Genomic DNA, 24,724 nt, shown 5'->3' on the forward strand with positions numbered 1-24,724 from the left:
GTTTTAGGCAGTGTGACGAATCGTTTGTTCTCTACTGGATAACCCCGAGGTCATCAATCATCGAGCATGATTGACATATTAAAAGCATAGATTGCCATGGTTGGCTTGAATTTTGCAAACAGAAACTTCTACTCTGGGATACAGCAGAAAATGCTTCTGTGACTCCGTGCTTAATGGACCCTGCATGGTTTAAACATATCAAAAACGTACTGTAGCAGAGTTACTCGATACTCAACATTTATTGTTTTCACATGACAAATGTATTGTGCATGGGGAGAAAAATGCACACAAAAAAATCCAGTTTGCAGCCTTCACTCCTTTACTGCAAGTTATCACATAGCTGCTTTCTGTCTCTGTATACAACTTTATACATTTTCCAAATATATTTACATGCACAGAGTGCACATGTTTTTAACTGAATGACCCATGTACCAGCACTCTGCAGTGAAAACTAGATCACAGATATCTTTACAGTTTCAGTCAAGTTTATTGATGATGGATATACATGGCTTTAAGTGCATGGTCCATTGTCTCCAGGTTAGCAACCGTTATCAGAACAGAGACACACAAGCATCCCACCTGTTTAAACATTTTGCGTCACGCGTTGTAAATACGTCTTGGAAGCACAACCAAAGTAGAACCAAGTACAACCAAGTAAAAACCAAAACTTTTTCTGAAACCAATATTGTGATCCACTGAATACTGAGGAAAACAAAACTACTGCAACACATCTAGGTGCATTTGTTGTTTTTTTTTTAATATACCAGTAACTCAAAATACAAACATTCTGTGGTGTCACACAGAAGAGTTGTAGCCATTGTTTATTCAGTAGAACAAAAAATGGGAATATGAAAATAAATAACTAATCTTACCGAATGAAATAAGCTAGAGTAAAAAGGAGGGAGCAAATTGCTACATTTGTCTATGAAGGTACTGTGATGCATTTATCTCTAAAGTGACTTTAAAAGGAGCACTGACTAGATATTTAGCGTTGAGACTGGTCCCTCATAAAATAGCGTACAGGAAATTGAAACCCATATTGTTTTTCCCTCAAAAACGACATTACTTTCTTCAGTAGTCAACCATATTGCACTTCAACGGGAGCAGAATCTGTCAGAGAGGATGGGGAGGCTCATCGTTTTAAGGAATGCAAATCAGACCAAGGTGGGCTGAGGATTGAAATGCAGAGCTTTACCACTCACCTCTGAATAAGTCACCATTCCAAGTTTTTTCGGTTTGCCCTGTCTCACATTTTCTAAACCATTTTTGACCCTTTTAGCTTTGCGTACACTCCGTCCTCAGACCCCCATCAAATGCACATCCTCCTGATTCCACACTCGCAGCAGAATTTGGCATATTCAACAGGGTACTTGGTCCCACAAGCGTGGCAGAACTTGCTCTTCACCTCGCCGTTGCCGACGTCATTTCCTCCGTCAACATTGTTCCTTTAAGTGGAATGAAGAAGGGTACAAAACAATGAATAGTCAACAGTGATGAATTAGTTAATTTCAAACATTTGGAAAATAATGAAACAAAGACGGTACATCCATTTTAAATACAAGTTTTAAAGAAGGAAGTTTTTCTTCCAAGTTATATCTACTTGCTTCAATTCAACTCTGTGAATTCAATGGTAAATAAAAGTGGTTTTGTTTTGTATGGAGTGTTTTTAGACAAAAAAAAAAAAAACCTAAATGAAATGAAGTGGAGTTGGAAGCTGTAATTTCCAAAGCTGCGAAACATCAGCTGACCACAAGAGGTCAGGAGAGCTCAAGATTGTTTTCACCTCGATATGTAGGCGTCCACTTTCTTCTTGTTTTGTCCTATTCCAGACTGAGTGTTTCTCACAGAGCCGTAGCCAGAGCTCGCTGCTCGGGTCTTATTTCCCATGCTGAGAGAGAAATGAGAGAAAACCAGAGAGAACAGTGACACGGCTGTGTGACTTGAAATGTGTTTGAGCTGGTACAGAGCGAAGTGCATAAATTGCACTTTGATACTCACCTGCCTTGTTTTGAAACACATTAGAGCAGCAAAACATATACAAATTATCACCAACAAGCACCACATAAATGTTCAAATTTTAGTTTATGTATTAGTTAATTTTTCAATATTCAGTCTAGAGTCTCCTGAAGGTACCACAAGCTTTTGTTTGATAGATTTTCCAGTTTTGTGAAATGTGCTTTATAAATAAACTTTACTTTATTGTAAATGTGATTAATAGAGTCATTTAGTCTTGTATCAGTAGCATCATCATGCACATGAAGAAAAAACATTGTGTGTGTGTGAGTGTGTGTGCGCGCGCACAAACCCCGACGGTGGACTTGTGAGCCCGGAGGGATTACTCTTCACCAAACCTGCTGACGAGGTCTTGCTGGAGGGGATTCCTTGAATGGAAGAGAACAGATGAATTCAGGCAGATGTGTGGATAACTGTGAAGCACATCAAAAACCCATGGGAGCCATAGTCTCACCACTGGGCTGTCCCAGGCCTGATCTCTGTGGTAAGCGAGAGGACGCTGAAGGGGTGGTGGACACAGCAGGAGGGTTGGCCTTCTTCACCGGAGTAGGGGTCTTGCACTAACGCCAGAGGACGCAAAACAATAAAAAGCATGGAGTTAAACTTTAAATATTTTGGATGCAGGCATATCAGTCGATTACTTTGATTGTTTTTCATTGTGATCTTGATCAAATCAGGTTTGCAGAAATAATTGCAGTTGGTTATTTCTTCATACGACGTTAAAAACAGACTGAGCTCCACAAACTCATTACAGATCTAAAGAATACGTCTCATTCGGGAACCGAAATGAAATCATGGTAATAATTGTAATGTAAAAGCAGAGGTCCTATTCAAGATGGGTTTGAAATCTGTGTGAAGATGTACTCATGGTCTCATAAACTATTTCACACAACCATCTGCAGGCTATATTAAGTGGCCATTCCAATATATCATGTTGAAAGAACGATGGTTTGTGAATGTGCACCTGGACGGTGTGTACCTGTGCTCGACCAACCGGCTTCTTGGGTTCCACCGCCTTGCCCTTGTTTGGCATTCGAGCCGCCTGCTCCTGGCAGAACTTAATGTGTCTGTCGGCTGCGCCCTGGTTGAACCTCCGCTGACAGCAGGGACACTGGATATAATCTGAAGGCAAATCGGGAAGCGGGGAAGACCCCGAAGTTTCAGTAAATCTGTGACCTTGACAGTATTTTTTGTTTGAGGACGTTGTTTTTGCATTCTCCAAACAACACATCTGAGGGCATTTTCACCTTTGCAAGTAATAATCCTTCACTTCATCCACTAGAATTATAGCTGGAATGACAACAGTGGCTTCAAGGCAAAAAACAATATGGCTGCTGGTTAGGTCCTGTGTGTTTGGCTTGATGGAGAAAAATCAAGAAAATAACTTCGACTTCTGGAAGTTGAGCTGATGGTGCTGCATACCTGTAATACTTCACTGGATTACATTGAATCCTTGGAAGAAAGTTTTGCAGTTTCCTTTCACTTTTCAAGTACTACTGTAACTAACCAGTAAAAAAAAAAAATGGCTGCCAAGACGTTGGCTGGAGATATGGAAGAAGTTCAAAAATCCACGATCTTCATACCAGAGGAATTATTTAAGTAGCAGAACAACATCTGGACTTATTGGTTGAATTCAGGAAGTGTTACAACTGAAGGAAGTGATCAAATAAAAAGTACAGATGAATGAAGAGCTCCAAAGACGAACAGAAGATCTTGAGCAATTCATAAGAAAGGGTGAGCTCAGGAAGACAAATGCTGCTTCCCTCAATCGTCACAATTTCTTTAAAAAGAAAAAAGCCTTCTAACAATACAGTTTTACCAATTTTTCATTTTGGCCTCCAACAACAAGCTTTTTGTTGTATGTCGATGCTACACTGGTGCCACTGATGCATTCTTTTGACTGGTTCAGGTTTTTGACTTTCCTAACACTGTAAAGTAGTGCCCCAATAAAACAGGCAGGAGGTCATAATGAGTGTAAACACACGACATTAGAATATCTTTGTGCTTCAATATGTTATACAACATCAAATGGGTCATTTACCAACAGTTACTGAATATGGGCCGTGTGTATCTTTTTATTTGTAAGCCACAGGGCCTCATAATTAAGAATCAATACGACAGAATAGCACCTTTAATTCAACTCGCAAAATAATTTATGGACTACCTGGGTCATAGGTTGGAGGTGGAGGTGGGGGTAACGGCCCCCCTTCCTTAATGACCTGAGTTATGTTCTTGGCAGCGCGGATGGTAGCGATGAAGTCTTCATGTTTCTTGCGCCAGTTGGAAGGCTTCTTTGGAGGCTCTGCCTGGCAGGAAGAGACCACAGAACACGTTCCATTACCCCGACTTGCGCTTTCTCAAGCTCTCAGTACGTCAATAGAGAAAACTGTACGACCACAGGAGGACGCTCAAACCCAACATGTACCAAATGTTTTACTGCTAAGTTGAAATGGGGACAGGTTCTCACATCAGCATGAAAAAAACCCCCAAAAACTGAATTCTTAGTTTAAGTGACTGCCAACTCTCATGTTCTGCACTCATAGGACAACAAAGAAAAATGGTAATGGCATGAGGCTTATCTAAAGCTGACAATAACAGACAGAAGCGGTTCGCTGAGCTGGTTCTGTGGAAACATGACTCTGACCATATTATCTATGTGGCCTTGAACAAAAAAGATAAAGGATTAGAGGATAGTCCTGTTCATATCATAAAGCTATGGAAAAGGTTATTAGAGTAGAAAGATAGTCAGTGTGTATCAGTTAGGCAAATACATTAAGGCCAGAAATGTCCTTTTTTTCCTGGATGAATTGTGGCCTGATCTGCAATTAAATATCAAGAATGGACAAGCAACATGTGTTGGACCCCATAGTGCATAAATACATATGTTGGTATGGTAGGAGGCTTAACATGACATGTTTGTTCATTCTTGTGACTTTAAAGCAGATCAGATTGTACGACAACTTTATTTACCAAACTTTAAAATGTAAAAACGGAGTAACCGACACATTCTAAGGTGGCATAAATAAAGAGCCAAATTAAACTCTGGGCAGACCTTGGGAATTTATGTCAATTTGTATGATTAAAGGAACATTCATGAATCCACTTTTATAGCTTTGATTAGTTTTTAAATAGTGATTTTAATCTAAAGCAGGTGGATTATTGCAACAGTGTAGCCAGAAAATACTATTTAAGAAGGAAAGTGAAATATGATCAGTGAGAGAAGTAAGAAAATAAAAAGGCTTCGGTTGAGTGACTAATATCACTGGTGTGATATGGTACACCTCTCGACGAGCCAATATTTTAAAAAGAGGAAAATCCGTCTTTATGAAGCCAAGGACAGCAAGGAAAAGCTTCCTGGGCATCAACAGATTATCTAAACATCAACATAGATGAAACGGAAAAATAAGAGCAGACAAATCAACTTACTTTCTGAGCAGCAGCTGAACTTTGTGACTGAAATACAATTGAAAGTGGTTTACATTTGATAAATAGACTTTCAACACAAAGAACTGAGTATCCTACAGGGAACAATAAAGATTAGTAAAATATTTTAATGGTGCAAATCAAAATGTAATTTTAAGTTTTCATAAGATGCACTGTAAACAAGGGTGCAAGTCTAGTGGTGTACTGCTCTGTGATAAATAACTGTAGTCTCCGTTGAATGTTTATATTTATGAATGCACTGTGCAAAACATTAAGTGTGTGTATATATATATAGTTATTGTTTTATATTTAGATGATTTGAGATAAGAAAGCACTAATGTAGGAATTAGCCAAAAATGAAGTCTATATAACAATGTTGTGTAAACAAGAATCTTATGAAAACAACATTTTTAGGAAGCTGTAAAGTTTTGATAAAATTATGTCGTTTTCAGACAGACTCCAAGCATTTTTTCCCCCCAACTGGGAGACAATCCTCGGAACCCTCCTGGGATTTTCGCTGCAGACGTCCGTCCTGCAGCTCCGGTGAATTCTTACCTTTGGTTTGATGGGTTTAAGTGTCGAGATTTCCGTTCCTTCAGCTCTCTGTCTGCTGGAGTCAAAAACCCTTCTCTTTTTAGCTGCAGACTTCTGACAGATTTTAGAATGCTTCGCCTGCGAGAAGAAAAATATATATAAAATACCGTAAAATCAAGCATTCGTCTTTGTGTTTTTCTTCAAAGGCTTGTACCCTGCTCCTGCAACACGTTTCAATCAGAGTTTATTATTTTTGTGTTTATTGCATATGTTCTTTTGGAGGTGGCAAAACGCTCACATAAAAGTGAGAAGATAAAAATCACCAGTGAAACAACGAACTTGCACTTGAAACAGAAGCAGATTATTATAGGACCACATTCCCATCACACTTGAGTGATTAACAGAGAACACTCTTTCTCCAAAAGATACATATATACATATTGCAAGACATTGAAGCAACACTTATGATGCTTTAAAGAAAAAAAACAACTAGATTTTGTTTCCATGGGTAGACTGTATAACTGAGCAGTCTATCGTAGCATAGTTTTGACATTTCTATACAAACGAAATGTGCCACCTATCACAGCAGTTCTAAAGCCCGGTTTTGAACTCACAAGTGACTCTAGCCACACACACTGATTTAGAATCACAGCTTCATCGGGTGAAACAGTATTTTTTGCAATAAAGAACCCTTCACACAGGCCTGTGGGCTACAACCCAAACAGCTGACATTCTGTCAGCTGATACTAATGGAAAAATGTGTTATCCAGCAAAAACAGCATGTCCCCACGAAAGATTGGAGCAGTTCCACTTCTCATTTCACATCGCTGTAGTTTCTTATTTATTATCACAATGTGCATATTTTGTATTATTGTCAATGAATAGTAGAAATAAAAGATGAATTCTTTTTACCAGGACTTTTGGTAAAAAGCATCTTTTGCAGGTGTTACATTGAATCAGGTCCTCAGCAGGAGCTTCATCTGCAAAAATAACAAAATATATAGTTATATAATGACTAGTGTGTAAAACAGGGAATAACAGTGGGATTGATTGTGCGTTAATACAACCGGTTTCCTAAAATAGAAGTGAAAAAGCAATTACATTCCTAGCCAGGGTTTCATCATTATATTTTTCTAGACTCCTGAGGCACAACATTCAAACAAACTATCCCTGTTATACATACTGTATATGTGGATCAGTCGTCCATAACCATTAACCATGACATGATGCCAGTTGACAATAGGAAGTAAAACTAGGACAATAAATGGGCGTTGGAGCGTCTATGTCATTAAGCCAGCGTTGAAAGTTTATAATGTTGTTAGTTCATTAAAACTGGATAAGTTAGCAGCATGCTAGCAGAGGATAGCTCCTGTAGCTAGGCATCACACCCATTCAGACCGTGAGCGGTAAGCTTCATCTTTGGCCCTGCCGTTGCCCCAGACAAACAGCTCGCTATCAAAAGCCGACCAAGCGCCAGCAGCAGGGTTATCTTGGAAAGATAAAACCCGAGGTGTTGCTTGGTAGACCGTGCTACAAAGCCTTCACAACAAACCAGGGAGCTTTAATTTCGCTCACCTTCAAATTCTTCCATCGTTAGTTTGTCCCTTGCCTGATGCTGCTGCTCTTGTTGTTAAAAAGAAAGGTGTAGCCAGAGGAGACGAGAGGATTCCCTCATCATCACTTCCGGGTTCGTTTAACAGGCGAAAACTGGCGCGGTACCGATCTGCGAACAAAGAGCGCTGCCATTTCGCTCTTGATACCGGAAGTCGCGTGATCTTTATACATAAAGCAAGCTTTTTTATTCGTTCAAAAAACAAACAAACAAACAAAAAAAAAAAAACATCGGTTTGCATGGGGAAAAACTGTAGAAAAGTTAAAATATTTTAAAAAGTATTGAATATATTAAAAAAGTACAACACAGCAAGAATGTCTTTTTTTTGTTTTCTTTTTTTAAAGCTTCACATTTTAAAACAACTGATTAGACTGCAGGAGCCGAAGACAGTCAAAAAATGCAAATGTTTATCTGCAAACTTAGACGCAGTGTGTCCTCGAGACGGCAGGTGGAGCGTAGGAGGACAACTTTGTTGTCATGGTTACAGTGTTGTTTTCAAATATTATGCATTCCACTGTTTTGGGTGGTTCAAATATCACTCAGGATTGTTTAAAAAGATTATGTCTTCTTTTTATGGACAACAAATCAAACTTTTTACCAGTGTAAATATTATGTTGATCGAAAAAGTATAATTTACATTAATCTAAAATTTATCATATTACAAACCTATTTTCACAATATCTTTTGCCAAAAAGTAAAAAAAACAAAAAACAAAAACAAAACAAAACGAAAGCATGTGGGTAGCTTTGCTCTGCATTCAACCTCGTTTAGGGTCAAGCCTCATTTAGAGATGACTGTCATCCTAACTCCAACACAATGACTCCACTGTGTGTGTGCTCCCTCGCTGCCTTTGTTTGTTGAAATGGCCGAGAAAAGTACTTGCTCTGAGTAAACACTAAGTGGATCCCAGTTTCCCCCATACTGAGAACGTGTGTCGTCTGAATGGACTAATTCATAGCCAGATGTTATGAGACCACGGAACGTGCGTTTATTTGAATGGCTACATCTGTACTCATCACAACAAGATTGCTGTCCTCAGCATGAGTCTCCTCATTGTCACTATCGTACACACACACACACACACACACACACACACACACATACACACACACACACGTATGCACGCGCGCACACACACACACACACACACACACACACACACACACACACACACACACACACACACACACACACACGCACACATAGAGTTAAGCACTATCACTGTTTCAGGAAACAGTATATTGATCTAAAAAGATTACAATGATGATCTAAAATGGTAATATTACTAAGCCAATCTAACCACAGGGTGTCCAGTCTCACAGACAGACTCTACCACAAGATGGTGTAATGGGACATTGATGTATTGAGTCAAAATTATTTGGGAGAAAAAGAACCTGACACTAGATGTAGCTGTAAAGACATAAAACACATGGACACTCTAAACAGAACTGTATAATCTCTGAAATCTCAAATGACCAGGTTTGTAGTCAGTCAACACTGTCAGTGGATATTTGTGATGTTCTACCACGTCAACACTGGATGTGAACTGGGGGTCACCTGACATAACCTCTCCGAAAATCCACAACCAAATTTTCTTGTCTTTTTCTTCATGTTGAGCTTCAGTTCACACTATGTCATAAAGTTTATCCCCCTCCGCTTTGTTTTCAAACCTCATGACCCTGATAGCTCACGTTGAGTGTTCCTGACCTCGATTACTATTGATTGGTCTTGAGGGTGCCACCCAGTAGAATTTCCCTGATTGTTTTAAAGGCACTTGAAAATAAATTTAAAAAAACAAAAACCCTTGAATCTTACTGTGGTGGCCAACTTGTTCACATTAACATCTTAGACTCTAATCTGAATCTCATAAGCAATGTGAAAGGTGCAAGGTCTTCATTATGTGCAATGTGAGCTCCACTCATCATGAAGTAGTCCCGATCTTATTCAGTTTTACATAAGATAGGAAAAGCTTTTTACATTTTTTTTTTTAATTGGAAAGTATAGAGATTCAAAAGACAAGACTCAGAACTTTCAGTTTCGACCCGAACACTCACTATCACATGCACATCGAATGCACAGCAACATTTATTTTCTGTATTTAACCTCTCCTCAGGGCTCAAACTGGAACAGCAGTGCATCATTTGGGGGTCAAGGGCTTTGCGCAGGGAGCCACAGAGGAAACCGTTGGATTCATACCTGTGAACCTCTGATCCAGTTGTTCTTTCTCTTTGCCACTACTGCCTAAAACAGTCACCTCTGCACTGAAGATGGTGCCATGAATCACCAAGTATAAACTCCAATCTACTTTGTCTGCTTGCACTGAAAAGGACATCCCTTTTCTGAGTTGAAACTTCACAAACCATTCAACAACATTCATCAAATGTATTATATCAAGGCTCTGGTTTGAAAACCAATAAATGAGTAACATTTTCAGTGTAATAATGTCACCAGTTGATGTAACAATTTTTTTTTTTTTTTTAATGTATTGACAGTCGTTCACGCCAAGAGCTTTATTCTGAAACTGCTTCCAGGAAGCAGCGTTATTTGGACTCTCGCTTGACGAAGGGGAGCCTTCTCTCTGGAAGCGCAATGGGGGACGCATAAGTAGGGAGATTCAAGCTGATGTGACTGACCCCTGCTGATATTCGGAAGCTCAAACAGGTACTTCATGATCACACTATTTTAGGTCTGTTAGGAGAAGACCATAATGCATGCATACCTAATTATTACATGCACAGGCTGCGTTTATGGCTGCAGGTTGGGGGTCTTTGTCAGCAGATGACATGTTGCTGTTGATTTATTAAATCAGTGTGAGCATGATGCTAAACCTGCACCAATAAGTCAGTTAGAAAATTTAATTTTTTTATCCGCATAATATTTAAAAAGTTAATTTTCATTTAGAGTTCCATGTGGGAGTGCAGGGTGCCATTGTTTATTTCTGCCTGACAGAAACATTGTGTTGGGCTTCAGTCCCAGTTATGCTCAGGCCACCTAGAATAACTTTGGCATTAGATGTCTGTACTCCCCCCTTCACGCTCTAATTTTCGGTTTGACACCACAACTCAAATGCTTGCACAGCCACATGCTTCACCATTTCTTCGCCCTCATGTTTAAATCAGTGGTAAAGTGCACTGGCCTTTTATGCTATTTAGTGATTGGGGCATTTGTTTCTAGTTCAGGCCAGCTGAGCTCCAGGTCCCACATGGGAGCAAACTCCCTGGGATTTCACAGACATGCCTTTCCATGAGCGTGAAACACTCACACACAGTTGATGGTGATGTTCCACTTCATGGGTGCCACAGTGTGACTGAATTATGTAAAGTGTCAATCAATATTTTATAGAGTATGAGCATAGGAAACACCTGTCAGGAATAGTCTTCTAGTTTCAGCTACAAATAAAATGACAGTCTATTGCACAGCGGTTATGAAATTGCGGTGATTTTATTGTTGACATCATACAGATCTTCACCTTAACATTAGAAATGAGCACTACGTTATCATCAAAGAGGCCTCAATGTTTTTAAGCCCTATATGGGGTATATATTATGAACCCCCCATGTTCTGTTTTACAGTTGTACACAGACAGCATCTGTTAGGTCTTGCCCATCTTGACACCATTTAGAGAATGGCAGCTGAGTGAGAGTGAATATGGGGATGATGGCAGTTGAGGCATCCAAAAATAGACGCAGTCCATCTCAGCTCGTGCGACTCTAAAGAGCCACACATGGATATGGAGGCTGAGGTCATTTTGACCAATATTGCCATTGAAGACAATGTGTTGGGAGGTGTGTGGTTTATTAAAGAAACTTTGATTCTGATTGTGCAAATGTGAATTGTAAAAGTGTAACGACACCTGCATTTAAAGTTGATATCGAGCTTAAAAATGTAGATTGACATGTTTTTTTTGATTAATGAAATTGGAGGGACAAAGCCCGAACCAGCTCAGTGCTGAAGGGCGGCCTCGTGCAAGGAGACTGATACAGAACGATAAAATGTCAACAGAGGGTTTAACCTAAATCTCAGCGCAGCTCTATTTGAGATTACTTTAGTGGGATGAAAGCGCTTCTTTCCTTTTTGCCTAATTATCCTTTTTTAGTCTTTTTGTTATTGTTGTTGTTGTTGTTGTGTTGCATTAATTATGTGGCGTCCTCTTTTATGTTCCGTCTCTCAGTAGTTCCCGTAAAGACGTTGTCCTCTCTGTGTCGCTAGTAGGCTGAGATTAAAATAGATTAATCAGGGATTAGGTCATAAACTAAGAAGGAGGAGGGGGGGTGTATTGAACGAGTGTAGCCCACTGTGACACTTTCTTCTTGTCATCATAAACACCTGACACGTTCATTGTGCAAAGCTACTTTGGACAAGCAACATTTCAATAGCTCTCCTTCAAGTGTAGCACAGGGCCATTTATGTTATTGCATGTGGGTCTGTAAGCCTGCGCTGCCCTGCGTATCCAGGCTGTGCTATGGTGAGGTGTGTCAGCGATGACGGATGTGGAGGCGACTTATGAGGACTTCATTGCGTCTCAACGATCCGGCCGCAGGAATGCCATCCACGAGATCTCCGGAGCCCCGGGAGCGCAGGGACCCGCCGACCCGTCGCAGAGTCTGGCACAACTTGACATCAACAAATCAGGTGAGACACATTTGGGTTACTGTTTGCACATGATTTGACGACGCTTGTCTGAAACTGTAAATGGACAAGAATAAAAGTTCTTTAAAAAAAAAAAATGAAGTAATCTAAATAGAACTAAGGTGTCAAAATGTACTCCAAGTGAACAAAGCTCCTTGATGTACTCAAAGACAACAAGTTCAAATATTGATCTAAAAAAAGACCATAGATGGAGAAGGTGCCAATTCCAACCAACACTGCACACAGAAACAAGTAATCAAGCACACATATATTCCATATATGTGTTGATGCCATGAGGGAACCACACTAACCACTGGACTACCATGCTATCCTTTTTAAGTCCTTTTTATGAAACGCACTGATATGATGATGACATATACATCGATCCCACACATACATGTTTATTTTAATTGACACTGAGAGGATACGCAACTATTTAAAGTGTTAACCCATTTTGAACGTAAACTAAGATTTCGTATTAAAAAATTATGAAAAAAATATTTTAAAAAATATTTTCTATCCTGTTCATATGTGTGACAATGTTTTTGAAAGGGATCATTAAAAATGTGTTGAACTGGCACATACTCATATTCTGCTCAAGTCTTTTCATGGCCTTATCTACTTGGTATGAGCTGTTCTGAGCAGATTCTTCACGCCAGTGACTTCTGGTCTTGCAGATTTCCTCATGACATACTTTGCTGATTCACCCGGCTTCATTTGCGTCACTGACTTCTCAAGTTGTATCTTATGCATGAAACTTATGAACCCCCCCCCCCCCCCCACTGTTTGTCAGGTGGTGAGGCAGACAATCCTGAGAAATGCCAAGACTGTCCAGCAAAAGAAGAGGAGACTCAAGCCGGGGGCAGCTAAGTGGCTGCGTGAGTCAGACGTTTATAAACCAGAAGAGCCACGTCTTTTTGCCCTGCTGATCCCTGAATAATGACCTAGACCTTAGAGCGGCATTGAAGATACACGTTCAAATCCTCCACTATCAGCATCCCGCCATCGGGAAGTTATCACTCTGGCAACCAAAGTACCGCCTCTCGTCCTGTTCTTTGGTGCATTCCATCCTCCGTTGTATTCCCTCGATGCCTTCCCTTCTTTGCTATAAGATGAGAGAATAGGACCAGCTCTGCTTTGAGGACAAATGCCCCGAGTGGAATGGAGATCAGGGAAAAGAGGTCATTGACGGTTTTTGGGTCCGGCTTAAGTTTCAACTACAGAATTAAAATTTTGTCTTCCCTTCCCCCCTTTGCCTTGAACCAACCACTAATGTGGCTGCAGCTCTTCCACGAAACACGAGGGTGACAGGACAGCGCCTTGTTTTTCACGCCTGCACAGCTGTTCTCCACCGTCTATCAAATGATTTCTGTACATTTGTTTACTCTGACTCAATGCTCTGTTGTGTTTCTCCTGTGGAATTTTGGAGAATGTTCAATTATTAGTATCGTGTAAGTAAATAACACTCCGAATAACATTGTTTATCCGCATATAATATCACTACTGATCAGAAATGCTGCATGCAGTCATGCGTCTTTATTATTGCGTCCATGAGCCATGTAGAGACCAAATCAAGGCAGTAGTTTTTTTGACTGGTCTGATTTGCTCTGCACTGCCTCACAATAACAACAAAGTCGTGAGACAAAGAAGAACTTGTGTGGCTTGCTCTGTTCTTGCACTCCGACCCATAAGGCTGTCTCGAATTCTACTAAATAGTCACTCATGTTTTTGTGCATCCACGTTCAGGCCTAATTGATGGAGTAAATACTTTTCCTCTTGGAAATCATGCATTTTCAACACAATGAGCTGCCCATGTGATCCGGTGGTGCAATGTGTCACACTGCTGTATCGCATTAACGTCACCCAGGGTCATGTCTGGGCCGGGCTCTCCCTGTTTGGGCTTTGCTTGTTTTGCTTGTGCCTGTGTGCTTTATCTGCCGGGACTCCCACTTCCTCCCTCAGTTGAAGGACATCGCGTTGAATGAGCTTTATTTCGCGTACAGATGTGTCGCATTGCAGGCATAAACCATTGACGTTGAGTTGTTTATTCAGAAATTTGCTTTATTTTTTAAGAAAAATATTGTATTTTGAAAATGTGTAATAATTGAAGTATTATTAATCCCGCCTCTAATTTCTTATGGCTTTGCTGAAAAGACGCCATCATTGTATGTGATGGCAGCTGATGCAGGACTTCAATATAAAATTGTCGACACAATATTCGTATCTGCATCACTTCCTCTTTATATCGCAGGAGCTCCATGCTGCCACGTATAACATCCCAAGGTGCATTTAAAATGTATTTTAGCATAGTGATGGACACTGAGACAAAATAAATGCTAATGGAGTTTAGAAAAATTGCACTACTGATAGCACTCACTGGTAACACTAGTGTCTTATTTATAATGGCTACTTGTTTAAAGATTTATGTGCACAGTTTTGAGTGTAGTCCCAGTGACGGAAAGCATGTTGGAATGATTGTTGTTTGGATTTGTATGGACTGCCTTTTGCAAGTCCCCTTTTTTGAAAATCTTCCCATATTAAAAGGAATTGAACCTTTATAATATTACAACTGTATGATTCCTTGTTTTGTTATCCGAACAAACACATTTATATGTTCGCTAAATATTTCTGATGAGTTTGTGCAGTGTAATGCTCGAATATTATTTTGCGTGTTTCATTGTAAAGATAGGAATTGTCCACAGTGCATATGCAACTCAGGACTATGGATTCAGGCGTTACAGGACTTTAACTTGTGTTGCATTTCTCACATCATTTTTGCCATTTCTATCTGTTCATTGCGCCGTAAGAAGTATTATTGTTTAATGTCATCACGTTGGACACATTCATCTTTAAATTGCTTGCATGCACAGTGTGTGTTTGCAGCTTCCTGGGCATTGCTTCTCTCTAGTGGTCAAAGAAAGACACAGCATTCAGCCGCAGAAAAACTCTGCTTTTAACATACTGGATTTAGAACTTAATATTAAAACACACTTCAGTCATGAAACTTCAACCACACAGTGTTGAATCCAGTGCAAGATGTTTAAAAAAATAGCAACCACAAATACTGTAATATTGCATTTTATTAAAAAAACAACAACATACATTTAATACAATAGAATAATGTTTGGGCATCTGGCAGTTATCAGAATGGTCGGAACTGGTCTAAATCTGCTTCCAAACAAGAAAAAAACAACATTTATAAGAGCGGCTTATAAGAGATAAAATATGTTGGTAATGACTTATTAGCAGTTAGTCCGTTGTTTGTGTAATTATACAATGAATATTTCTGATATCCACTTGTGACAATAAAAGAAGATATATCTATGGATCATCAAATTGTATTTTCTTAGCAGAAGAAGAAACTTTCCTTCTGAGAAAATAACCCCAGTACTACTTTGCTCCTGTGTGAAACAAAAGTCAAGGTTAGGAAATAGAAAAGGTTACTGATAGAGAAGCAAAACATGATAAAAATTAATATTTTTGTAAAACTATTGAACACATATTACATCTCATTCAGTTAGCATTAGCCCTGCCTTTACTCATATAGCGGCTAGGACAGGTTACCACATGTTCTCTATATTCTAGTTGATGCCGCTCTAACAGATAAATGTAATGCAAACATATTGCTTGAGCAGAAGGAGAATAAAAGACATCAGAGGTATTTCAAACAAACTATATTGATTCTACAAATTCACATAATTTTAGGAAGTTTTGAGAATGGTTTTACAGTTTCTTGTCAAGTAATGAAAAAGAACGACTGAATTAAAAATATTAAATGCAGTCAAAGAAACCCAACATGACTCCGAAACAACCTCCCACATGGAATAAAGTGAAAATAAAGACATATCTGCGTTTTTTTCCTGACCTATATGACTTCCTACAACTTCACCTAAACATTGGAAAAGCACCTAGATGGACAAATAATGGAAGTGTATGAAGATAAATCAGTTTCACTTTAAATTTTAGAACAATCCTATTCCTAATATACAACAGTGACTTTTGATATTCTAAATTATGAAAAAAAAAAAAAAAACTACTTCGGACAACACAAGAAACATAACCAGTAAAAACAAATATATTCACACATGCATGTGCTGTTGTGGCATTTCTATCAACAAAAAATGATTACATTTTTTATTCTTTCACAAACTTGTATTGGAATCCTTGAGTAGCGTGAAGTAGCACCTGAAACCATGTGCACTAATGTCTCAAACACATTCAACACTAACTCTAAACTGATTACTTTCCGTGTGGGATAAAATACCCATGCACGTCTTTGTGGAGCTCAGCCTTTAGGTATGCTCGGCCGACTTCTTTGAATGTTTTGCCATCGAGAAAGAGGAGAAAGCCAGACTGGCCCGGATTGCAGTTGATGACTGACATGAGCACCACACCTGTAAGGAAGAGAAAGCGTTATTGTACTTTTTTTTTTCTTCTTCAAATTGCTTTGACCTGGTAACACAGGTAAGATCATTTTACAATTAGAGATGATATCAAGTGCAGCTAAACTTCAATAAACACCAGTTCATGTTCTCACCGTCATCCTCTGACTCTCCGTTCGGTCTGGGGATGAAGACGGGCTCTGACGGAAAGCAGTTCTCCTCATCCCAGTAAAGCATTTCCTTGGTTTCTGTGTCAAACTTTGCAACCTGCAGAAAATTAAACATGCTTTTACTGTAACCCATGATTTCTCTGAGTCAACAAAAAATAAGAAAATGGTACAAAGTTCATCTGATGGATAGCTCATCTGCAATCATCAGCAGAGAGCGAGAGAAACATAAATATCTATATCAGAGCACATGAAGTGCTTTGTAAACTACCACTGAACTGACACTTGAGCACGTCAAACACATGTTGTGTTCCTCATTGCTCACGTGTGATTTCCTGCAGCACGTGCACTTGGAAGGAGAACAAAGCTGCAATGTCAGCGAAACTCAGATAGAACCAACTTTATCATATCGTATCAGGTTACAATCGGTCAGAGAATATGTTGCTGGGCTTAGGCAAAGAGCTTTCTTCTGCGAAAAGAAGCACGAGAAATGACATGATGTGGACTTGTGACTTACTGACTCAGACAATCATATGGTGTTGAAATGCAGCTAAAGAGGAAGATTAGTAGTATCTCTACCTCAAGTTTGTTACCAATGCCCTGCAATAAAACCCATCCATCTCATGACCATATCCAGGTTCTGTTGTTACTGTATGCATCACTTCTTATCGTAATGTAACTGTGCAACAGACAATGCTCTTTAAATAGTTGCTTCATTCTCAAGGTTAATGAGTTCCACTTCTTGTTCGATCAAAGAAACCCTAAATGTTAAGCAAGGACACCTTTGTTTTGTTATTCCTCAACTATGAAGGAAATTGATCAGTTCCTTTTTTCACACAACCCTGAAACTCGAGGAAGTGCCAAGGTTGCAGCTTTGTAATAGCAAGGTCAATTGAGGATTTTTGTTCTTTTTTTTTTTAAGTCTAATTGTGGAAACAATGTGTTTCCTTGAGTACATCCCTCTATGCAGATACCCCTGGGCTTTGGCTTCTCTCTGCAGCTCAGTACATTAAAGGTTTCTTTCTATTGTTCCCAGTGCCTTGACGTACAAGAGTACCCAATGGAGTAATGAAGCTGCTGAGAATTTTGAGAATGTCAGGGCATTACATTCTATTTGAGACTTTCTGTGGCAGCATTCCCAGTACTTCCTATAGCTTTGAAACAATGCTGTCCGGAAGAACCTATTTCCCGTAAGCGCAGCACGTACAGCCGATTCTGAAGTACCTGAAAGTGTCCAGTCTATCCTGGCAACTATCACTGATTCAACTGAATGTCCGAAACCGAAAACAAGGATGTTCCCACCCGCTCTGTAAAAACAATGTGCAGGTTCACCTGTTTGGTGTGAGCAGAGTCCTTCACAATGTTCCCGTACACAAACTGGTGCCGCTTGCCATTGATGTCATAGTTGATACGGGGCAAGTCGATACCTGTTGGAAAGAAAAAAATTAATATGAAAAAAATTAAGTTACAATAAGTTACGGCAAATGAAATGCTTTGAGAAGTGGCTGTTTTGGGGGATTTTAAATTTTTTTTTAATTGCTTGAAGTTACAGTGATTTTTACCATCGCAGAGCACTTCCGCTTGGCATTGAAGTTTGCCGTCCTTCTCCTTCACAGCACTGGCTGTTGTGTATTTGAGTTTCACCAGGTCTTCACCAACTGCGACACCCTGAAGAAATCACATCAAGGAGCAAAATTTAGACTTTAAAGGAGTGTCTTCTTTAAGTTATCACACAGATATTACACTGCTCTGCTTACTACCTTGTCAGGATGAACAGGGAGCACAAATCGTTTGTAACTGGGCTTGGAGTAGTTCTTCTCACTCTCCCCAGAGTGATCATTCAGCTTGTTGAAGTAGAACATATCATAAAGGCTGTTATCATTGTAGGAGATGACATCGCAGACCACGTGCCCATCGTCCTCGAAAGCGTTCACGTGATGGAATACAATTGTCGCTCCGGTGTGGTACTTGGTCTCGACCTCTTTGCCAGTCCTTCTGTCGATCACATGGATCAGAGTCTGATGGAAGAAGAAGAGAAACAAGATTTATTATTGTCCTCAATAACAAGCCATGACTGTTTTCTTTAAAAAAAAAAAAAAAGCAGTTGAAAATTGAAGCAAGTCTTTACATTTTCTTCAGGGCAGAACTTAATGCAGCTGGCCCAGCTGACTCCTCTCATGTAGGCGGTGGCCATCTTCACGATGTCCAGCTTCAGGGGCTGCTCGATGAAGATGATGTAGTTGTCGGTCATGCCGAAGCTGTGGTAGTAGCTGGGCGTGAGAAGATGGCGACACGGAATGGAGCAGACCACCTCCACATTCTTCAGCACAGGGACAGTCTTCCCTTTCACTGCAATGGAGAAGCACAGAACGCGACGAAAATGAACAAACAGCAGGACAAATGTGGTGACGTCTTGTTTCTCGTATTGCCTGCTTAGTCAGTGCTGCTGAATTTCAAGATTCAAGATCTTTATGACACATAAGATATTCTAGAACAGGCTCTGTTTTGGAACATTTCTTTTTTTTCCCCCCAAATATTATCCAGCTATAGCTAAACTGTGTCGAACTAAATCACACGTATTTGAGGAATCAGTGTGACCTTGTTATGCGACCTGAATATTTCCCCCCTTTCCATTCACAGAGCCTGGAAGTTTTTCTGAAGCTCCCCTGGGAAATTCCGCCCTCTATCATGCTGCAAGGCCCCACGAGGCAAAAGAGTGATTTGGGATATTTTGTAAAATTGGCCAACAAAAATATTATTTGACTTCGCTGCTGTCCTGCCCCACAATAAAATCACCAGTAGCACAATCATGCTCACTGATGCTCTTTCCCTGGTTCATCCATTCTTATGTTATATTTACTTAGTCTTAGGTTGTTTCAAATCATTTCAACACAGCCGATAAAGAGAGGAAGAACTGAGGTGCCAGGCACAAAGTTGAATTGATTTCAAAGTGTATGTACCTTTCTCTGAAACAGCGGGGACTTTAAACACCAAGTATTTAGTCTTGCCCTTTTCTGCTATCGAAGTGCCAACGTTGTAGGCATTGCCCTCCTTGTCATAGTGCGGGTGGGATGAAACAATGTTTGCAGGCAGGTACTTCATGTAGTCCACCTGTGCGAGGCAAGGCCAAAAACACGTGGTTTAGTAAACCAGTACTTCACATATTCACGTGATGTTACAAATAAAACAGTAGGTGTGACCTTTTCATGGGTTTCCAGGGTCACGGGATCGATCTTGCGGATGTAGTTGGTTTCAGAAGTGGCATAATAGTCGTTTCCATACTTGATAAAATTGTTTACGCCATTGTCAGTGAAGTCAGGCACTGTGTGGTTCAGGAAGGTGATGGCTCTGAAAGGTTAGAGAAACAAATCTGTCAGTTTGAGTTCTTTAAAATCATCTTAACATTACAGATCACAGACACATGCATGTTAATCATGACCCTTATGAAAATTATAATTGCATTTGCAAGTCAGATATTTTTTAAGCACCAATAAAGAAAACGAGAAAGTGGTAGTGCATGCCGAACTAATATTTCAATAAAAATAGATTTTGCTTACTTGAAAATGAAGTTCTTGCTTGGATCCGGATAAGCCATCGTTCCCATTTCAGACACAACTATTCTGTTTGCAGCCATGTTCGCCTGGTAAGTGTCACTTTTAAGAAACCTGCTCCTGTGAGTCACTTCACCTGTGAGCAAAAATATTTTCCGATTAGTTCCATGTAGCTTCTGCAGATCATGCAAGTATAAATCTGCAGCACTTACCATCCTTGATAGTGAAGCTGTTCATGATGGCCATCCCGTCAAACCAGTGATTGTAGCTGGTTTCCCCGACAGAGAAGATACCCGGTCCATTACGCAGCAGGGTGCCTTGCAGCCAGCTGGGGATATTACCTTAAAAACGAAAACAAAAAGTTACAAACATGAAGTTCTGCTATTTAAAACATTTGCAGTCAGTTTAAGAGTTAAAAAAACAAAAAACAAACACACCGGACCTACCTTTAACTTCTGCCTTGGTGGGCTCCGGACTCTCCACTGCGTTCTTGGAAAAATCAAAAGACATGTTGGCGCACGGAATTGCTGAGGACAGGGCGCGTTGTGAGCGGATGAAGAACTTCTGCAGCACAATGAGGTTTGAACCACTCCTTATTTAAAGCTCCCAGGCTCCCCGTGTGGTTGGCTGAGGACGATAAGTTATCTGCCTGCCCTGCAATCACAGCCATCATTGAGGATTTCACAGAATTCTGGTTTCTCAGTTCTGAAAATTTCACCATAAAATTCTGCAACGTTCAGCACAAATCATCTATAGATGACCGACCTATTGCTGTTATTTGATCACATTTATCCAGTCACTTAAAATAGATAATAAAATATTTTTACTTGGTTTTTTTTAATGCATTATGTTGAATGATGCTGTCGCACTTTAAGGCGTTCACTTCATTTAATCTCATGACTACACTCAATAATATGGAACCCACCCCCAGTTTGTTGTTGAATAGTTTTAAATTTCAACCAGGAAAACACGTTTTTGTGTATGTGTAGGTAAATGATAAATAATTGTTCTGTTTAATAAGTCTGCAAAGAAATGTGATATAATTCTATCATCTGGGATCTTAAGCAACACGTCTTATCTGCTTTAATGACTAGCATTCTTTTTTTTTTATCATCTATATCCTTATCACTAGATAGTGTTGTATTGTGTTGACCTCCGAGACTTCAAACTTCATTTCTCGTGGGATTATTTATCTTGGGAAAGTTGGTTCTATAAGACAGACCTTTCACTGGCCGACGAGTCCTCTGCTATTTTTGTTTTTAAATATGGAATGTGGGGGTGGAAAAGTAGGCTGAAGAGTCCCCTGGAGGGCGACCTTAAGTGTAGGATGAGCCTCTTCCATCCAGCATAAACCAGTGATATGTCCTCGTGTGTGCATGTGTGTGTGTGTCCGTCATACACCATCCATGTCGTGGGCATCTGATTGCGTTTAGACATTCACATGCTGGCATAGATGTTCCTCAAAGGGAAGGAAATTCAAATCATTAAATAATAAAAAGGTCACGATGCACTTTTAAGATTAGAAGTAAGATTGCGTTTTAATGGATATGAAGCCAAGAGGAGAAAAGGCCAGGTTTGATTGGATGTCCAAGAAATCAGTATGAGTCAATGGAAACCTAACAATGTGTGGGCGTGCCCATGCTACCTGGAAGAGAACCTTATAAAGAAGTCACATGTGCTTTAATTATACAATTTTGAAAGGCACAATGAAATTCGACTTCGACTTTTCTCCCTTTCCCCTAAAATCAAAACCATGTTCAGATTCTATGCCTGATTATTTGAAGTTGGAGGTTGTGGGGAGCTCAAGCCAGTCTCAGACAAGATAGGAAATATTCTTAACAGATTGTGAGCCCTTCAAAGGGCAAACGGAAAGACAAATAATTGCCCACAATCTATCCTGATGTGAGGCCATATTAAGTCCCAAAACAACTTTCCATCCATCCTTCCATCCAATTACATGAAAACTCAACACAGCAAACCATGGAAGCCCGGACTCCAATCAGGGATTTTCTTGCAGTGAAGCAAGCATGCTTAACACTACAAGAACCTTGTGGCCTCTTGTCTTAATTACTATTTGTATAGGAGGTTTAATCCCCATCAAGGACTTTCCCAGTCCCTCCTAATTCTTCCTTTACTTAGATGAAGAATCACTGTTGAATACATTTAAGAACAAGAATCAAATCATTGTCTCACATAAGCCGCAAAATGCTTCTCATTTTCTGAATACTTGCCGTTCAGGTTCACTGTACATTCTCAAAAATATTCTGTGTATTTGTATATGAAAGTGCCCAAACTAAATCGTTGTTGACTGCAGACCGTGTGCATGTGCACTGATAGGGATCCTGAACTTTGACCGTACGTTGAGCCATGTGGGCAACGTCACTGGTTTCTCCTCATAGGAAAATGGAGCAGACACTCAAGCCAAAGTCCCCTGTTACAGTTAAAATTCATAATAATGCTGTCGGGTCATTAAGTTTGTGTCTGGATACGTGCAGATATTCTTCACAGTTGTTTTGCCAGATATGTTTGGTTTGTGGAGGGGGATTCTTTGTCTCCATGAGTATTGATGTTTATCTTATTCAATGTGTGACAAACAAGTGCAGAAAGCATAAAAATGGGGTCAACAGAATATTGGGAGATGCACGAGTCGCAATTATTGCAAGTTTTACTTCACTCGATTTAACTTCCCAGAGTAACTTACATTGTGAAAAATGCTCTTTGGCTTCTTGTGGCTAGGAGTATATATATACTACAGCAGTAATAAAAGCTCCTAAAGCCACTGTGATCATACTGCCTTTCTCAGTCCTTCATCTGATTTTGTCTCAGCAAAGCTGCAATCAATCAGAAAAGAAAGGGGCAAGTTTCTCTCATAATTGTGTGTCACTGCCACCATTAACCTATAAACCTGATATTACGTTTGAGCTCTTGCCTCTTTGATACCACGAGACATTTAACAAAGTTCAGGAATATTAATAAACAACAAATAAACAAGTTTAATCACATGTGGTAATTGTGTAATGGGAGATTCCATGGTGCAATGACGAATCACTGTGTGGCTCAAACGAGGTCAGATAGAAAAGCAAAACAAGACCGCACTGCCATCTCGTGGCTCGCTGGGTGTTGGGACACGAGAACAACTTCAGACATCTGGGAGGAATGGAGGCAGAAACTTACATTTCAAAATGTTCTCATCAAACATCAAAATACCTTCCATACAGAAGAATAAAAACACCCCATTCCCCCAACAGACCATTTCCAAAACATGAAATGATGCTACAAATAGAAAAATTAAAATGACATTAAATGTCAAAGTTGAATGAAATTGAGAGTCGTAAAACGATAAAGTTGTGGTCTATTCACAATGAAACACCATTGAATCAATGTTAACAGTGTACCCTTTCATATGTATGTGACAGCGACGCATCTCAAAAAACGTTGAGACAGGAGAAACACAAGGATGTTTTTTTTTTTTTTTGCCGCTATATATTGGAAACAAGAAAATACTGACTTCTTGAACTAAACCTCAAATATGACCATTTTGCAGTTAAACAGCACAGTTATTATTTTCATTTTTAGTGAAGTTGTCCCACAAAGGATTGCAATACATTTTTAATGATATCATGATGTTCTTTTGGTGCAAGGCTTTTGCTCTTTGTAATTTGCAAGTACAAATAAATCTTCCTGGGCTTGAATTTTACAGACTTTGTGATGCAGACCATGATTAAATGTTTTGATTAACCAAATATTTGAGACGACTCTCACCATGACAGGAACCTTTATGTAAAAACAAAAAGTCATGACATGACAATTAAATGAGATCACTACTGCAGCATTTGTCCCTTTCATCAGGAAGGAACGAAGATGACTTTGGGCAAATGATTAGTAATTCAAAACCTTGAGAGAAGATTTATCAGGATGTTTGGAGGGAGAGCGTGAAACACTGTTTTCCTACATAATTAAAAAAAAACTAACAAAAAAACACGTTGCACTCTTTGGGAATGTATGTTTGCATTGTAGGGTTGCCAAATTTGCAGTTGCTACATGCCACCAGTAGGAGGCACCAAATGGTAGCTTGGTCCTTAGTTTAGTTTGTTCAAAGAAATCACCAGAAAATTAAACTGGGAGGTGAAATAAGAGACGTGGAAACTATACTGTGATACATAGAACATAAGAATGGACAAAGTAACAGCAAAAGTCACATTAATAGAGGGTATACAGTGATACGTCACACTTTACCCTTTCTTTGAATCCATTACAGAGATCACGTACAACATTCAAAAACAATGCAATATTGTCCTTTGGCGAATGTCAGTCGCAGTAGAATCAAACCAAACACTCAAGATAGCCCATTTTTATTTGTTTTCCATTAGTCACATGTGGCCAAACTGTTACTGACTCAATGAGACACTTCAC

At 39.6% G+C, this 24,724-nt stretch overlaps 3 protein-coding genes across 3 annotated transcripts; 1 reads left to right on the plus strand and 2 right to left on the minus strand.

The window, feature by feature from the left end:
* Nucleotides 1–224: 224 nt before the first annotated feature.
* Nucleotides 225–7,594, minus strand: zc2hc1a (zinc finger, C2HC-type containing 1A). The gene is made up of 10 exons (XM_080514690.1): nucleotides 7,546–7,594; nucleotides 6,883–6,950; nucleotides 5,992–6,108; nucleotides 5,440–5,466; nucleotides 4,178–4,319; nucleotides 2,993–3,135; nucleotides 2,468–2,573; nucleotides 2,306–2,381; nucleotides 1,784–1,888; nucleotides 225–1,445 (listed from the first exon to the last, which is right to left on the minus strand). The coding sequence occupies exons 1-10, from the start codon at nucleotides 7,559–7,561 to the stop codon at nucleotides 1,310–1,312; spliced, it is 936 nt and encodes a 311-aa protein (XP_080370816.1). The 5' UTR covers nucleotides 7,562–7,594; the 3' UTR covers nucleotides 225–1,309.
* A 2,548-nt stretch (nucleotides 7,595–10,142) lies between these two features.
* On the plus strand, nucleotides 10,143–15,157 carry pkia (cAMP-dependent protein kinase inhibitor alpha). The gene is made up of 3 exons (XM_080514623.1): nucleotides 10,143–10,243; nucleotides 12,037–12,214; nucleotides 13,005–15,157. The coding sequence occupies exons 2-3, from the start codon at nucleotides 12,064–12,066 to the stop codon at nucleotides 13,079–13,081; spliced, it is 228 nt and encodes a 75-aa protein (XP_080370749.1). The 5' UTR covers nucleotides 10,143–10,243; nucleotides 12,037–12,063; the 3' UTR covers nucleotides 13,082–15,157.
* Nucleotides 15,158–15,273: 116 nt separating this feature from the next.
* Nucleotides 15,274–20,840, minus strand: bco1 (beta-carotene oxygenase 1). The gene is made up of 11 exons (XM_080514622.1): nucleotides 20,758–20,840; nucleotides 20,524–20,652; nucleotides 20,318–20,447; nucleotides 19,961–20,108; nucleotides 19,721–19,871; nucleotides 18,889–19,109; nucleotides 18,521–18,778; nucleotides 18,323–18,428; nucleotides 18,093–18,187; nucleotides 16,749–16,860; nucleotides 15,274–16,605 (listed from the first exon to the last, which is right to left on the minus strand). The coding sequence occupies exons 1-11, from the start codon at nucleotides 20,819–20,821 to the stop codon at nucleotides 16,451–16,453; spliced, it is 1,569 nt and encodes a 522-aa protein (XP_080370748.1). The 5' UTR covers nucleotides 20,822–20,840; the 3' UTR covers nucleotides 15,274–16,450.
* Between the last annotated feature and the right edge of the window lie 3,884 nt (nucleotides 20,841–24,724).

This window comes from Blennius ocellaris, assembly GCF_963422515.1.
Source record: "Blennius ocellaris genome assembly, chromosome: 19".
NCBI classification, from domain to species: Eukaryota; Metazoa; Chordata; class Actinopteri; order Blenniiformes; family Blenniidae; genus Blennius; species Blennius ocellaris.

Bases quoted from the DNA above. Each gene is read 5' to 3' on its own strand.
- zc2hc1a (XM_080514690.1), bottom strand. The intron at 2,382-2,467 runs GTGAGACTATGG...CTTCCATTCAAG, and splicing joins AGGCCTGGGACAGCCCAGTG to GAATCCCCTCCAGCAAGACC. The intron at 1,446-1,783 runs GTGAAAACAATC...TTCCACTTAAAG, and splicing joins GTGGACGCCTACATATCGAG to GAACAATGTTGACGGAGGAA.
- pkia (XM_080514623.1), top strand. From the start codon at position 12,064: ATGACGGATGTGGAGGCGACTTATGAGGACTTCATTGCGTCTCAACGA. The intron at 12,215-13,004 runs GTGAGACACATT...ACTGTTTGTCAG, and splicing joins ACTTGACATCAACAAATCAG to GTGGTGAGGCAGACAATCCT.
- bco1 (XM_080514622.1), bottom strand. From the start codon at position 20,821: ATGTCTTTTGATTTTTCCAAGAACGCAGTGGAGAGTCCGGAGCCCACC. The intron at 18,779-18,888 runs GTAAAGACTTGC...TTCTTCCATCAG, and splicing joins AGTTCTGCCCTGAAGAAAAT to ACTCTGATCCATGTGATCGA. The intron at 18,429-18,520 runs GTAGTAAGCAGA...TGATTTCTTCAG, and splicing joins TCCCTGTTCATCCTGACAAG to GGTGTCGCAGTTGGTGAAGA.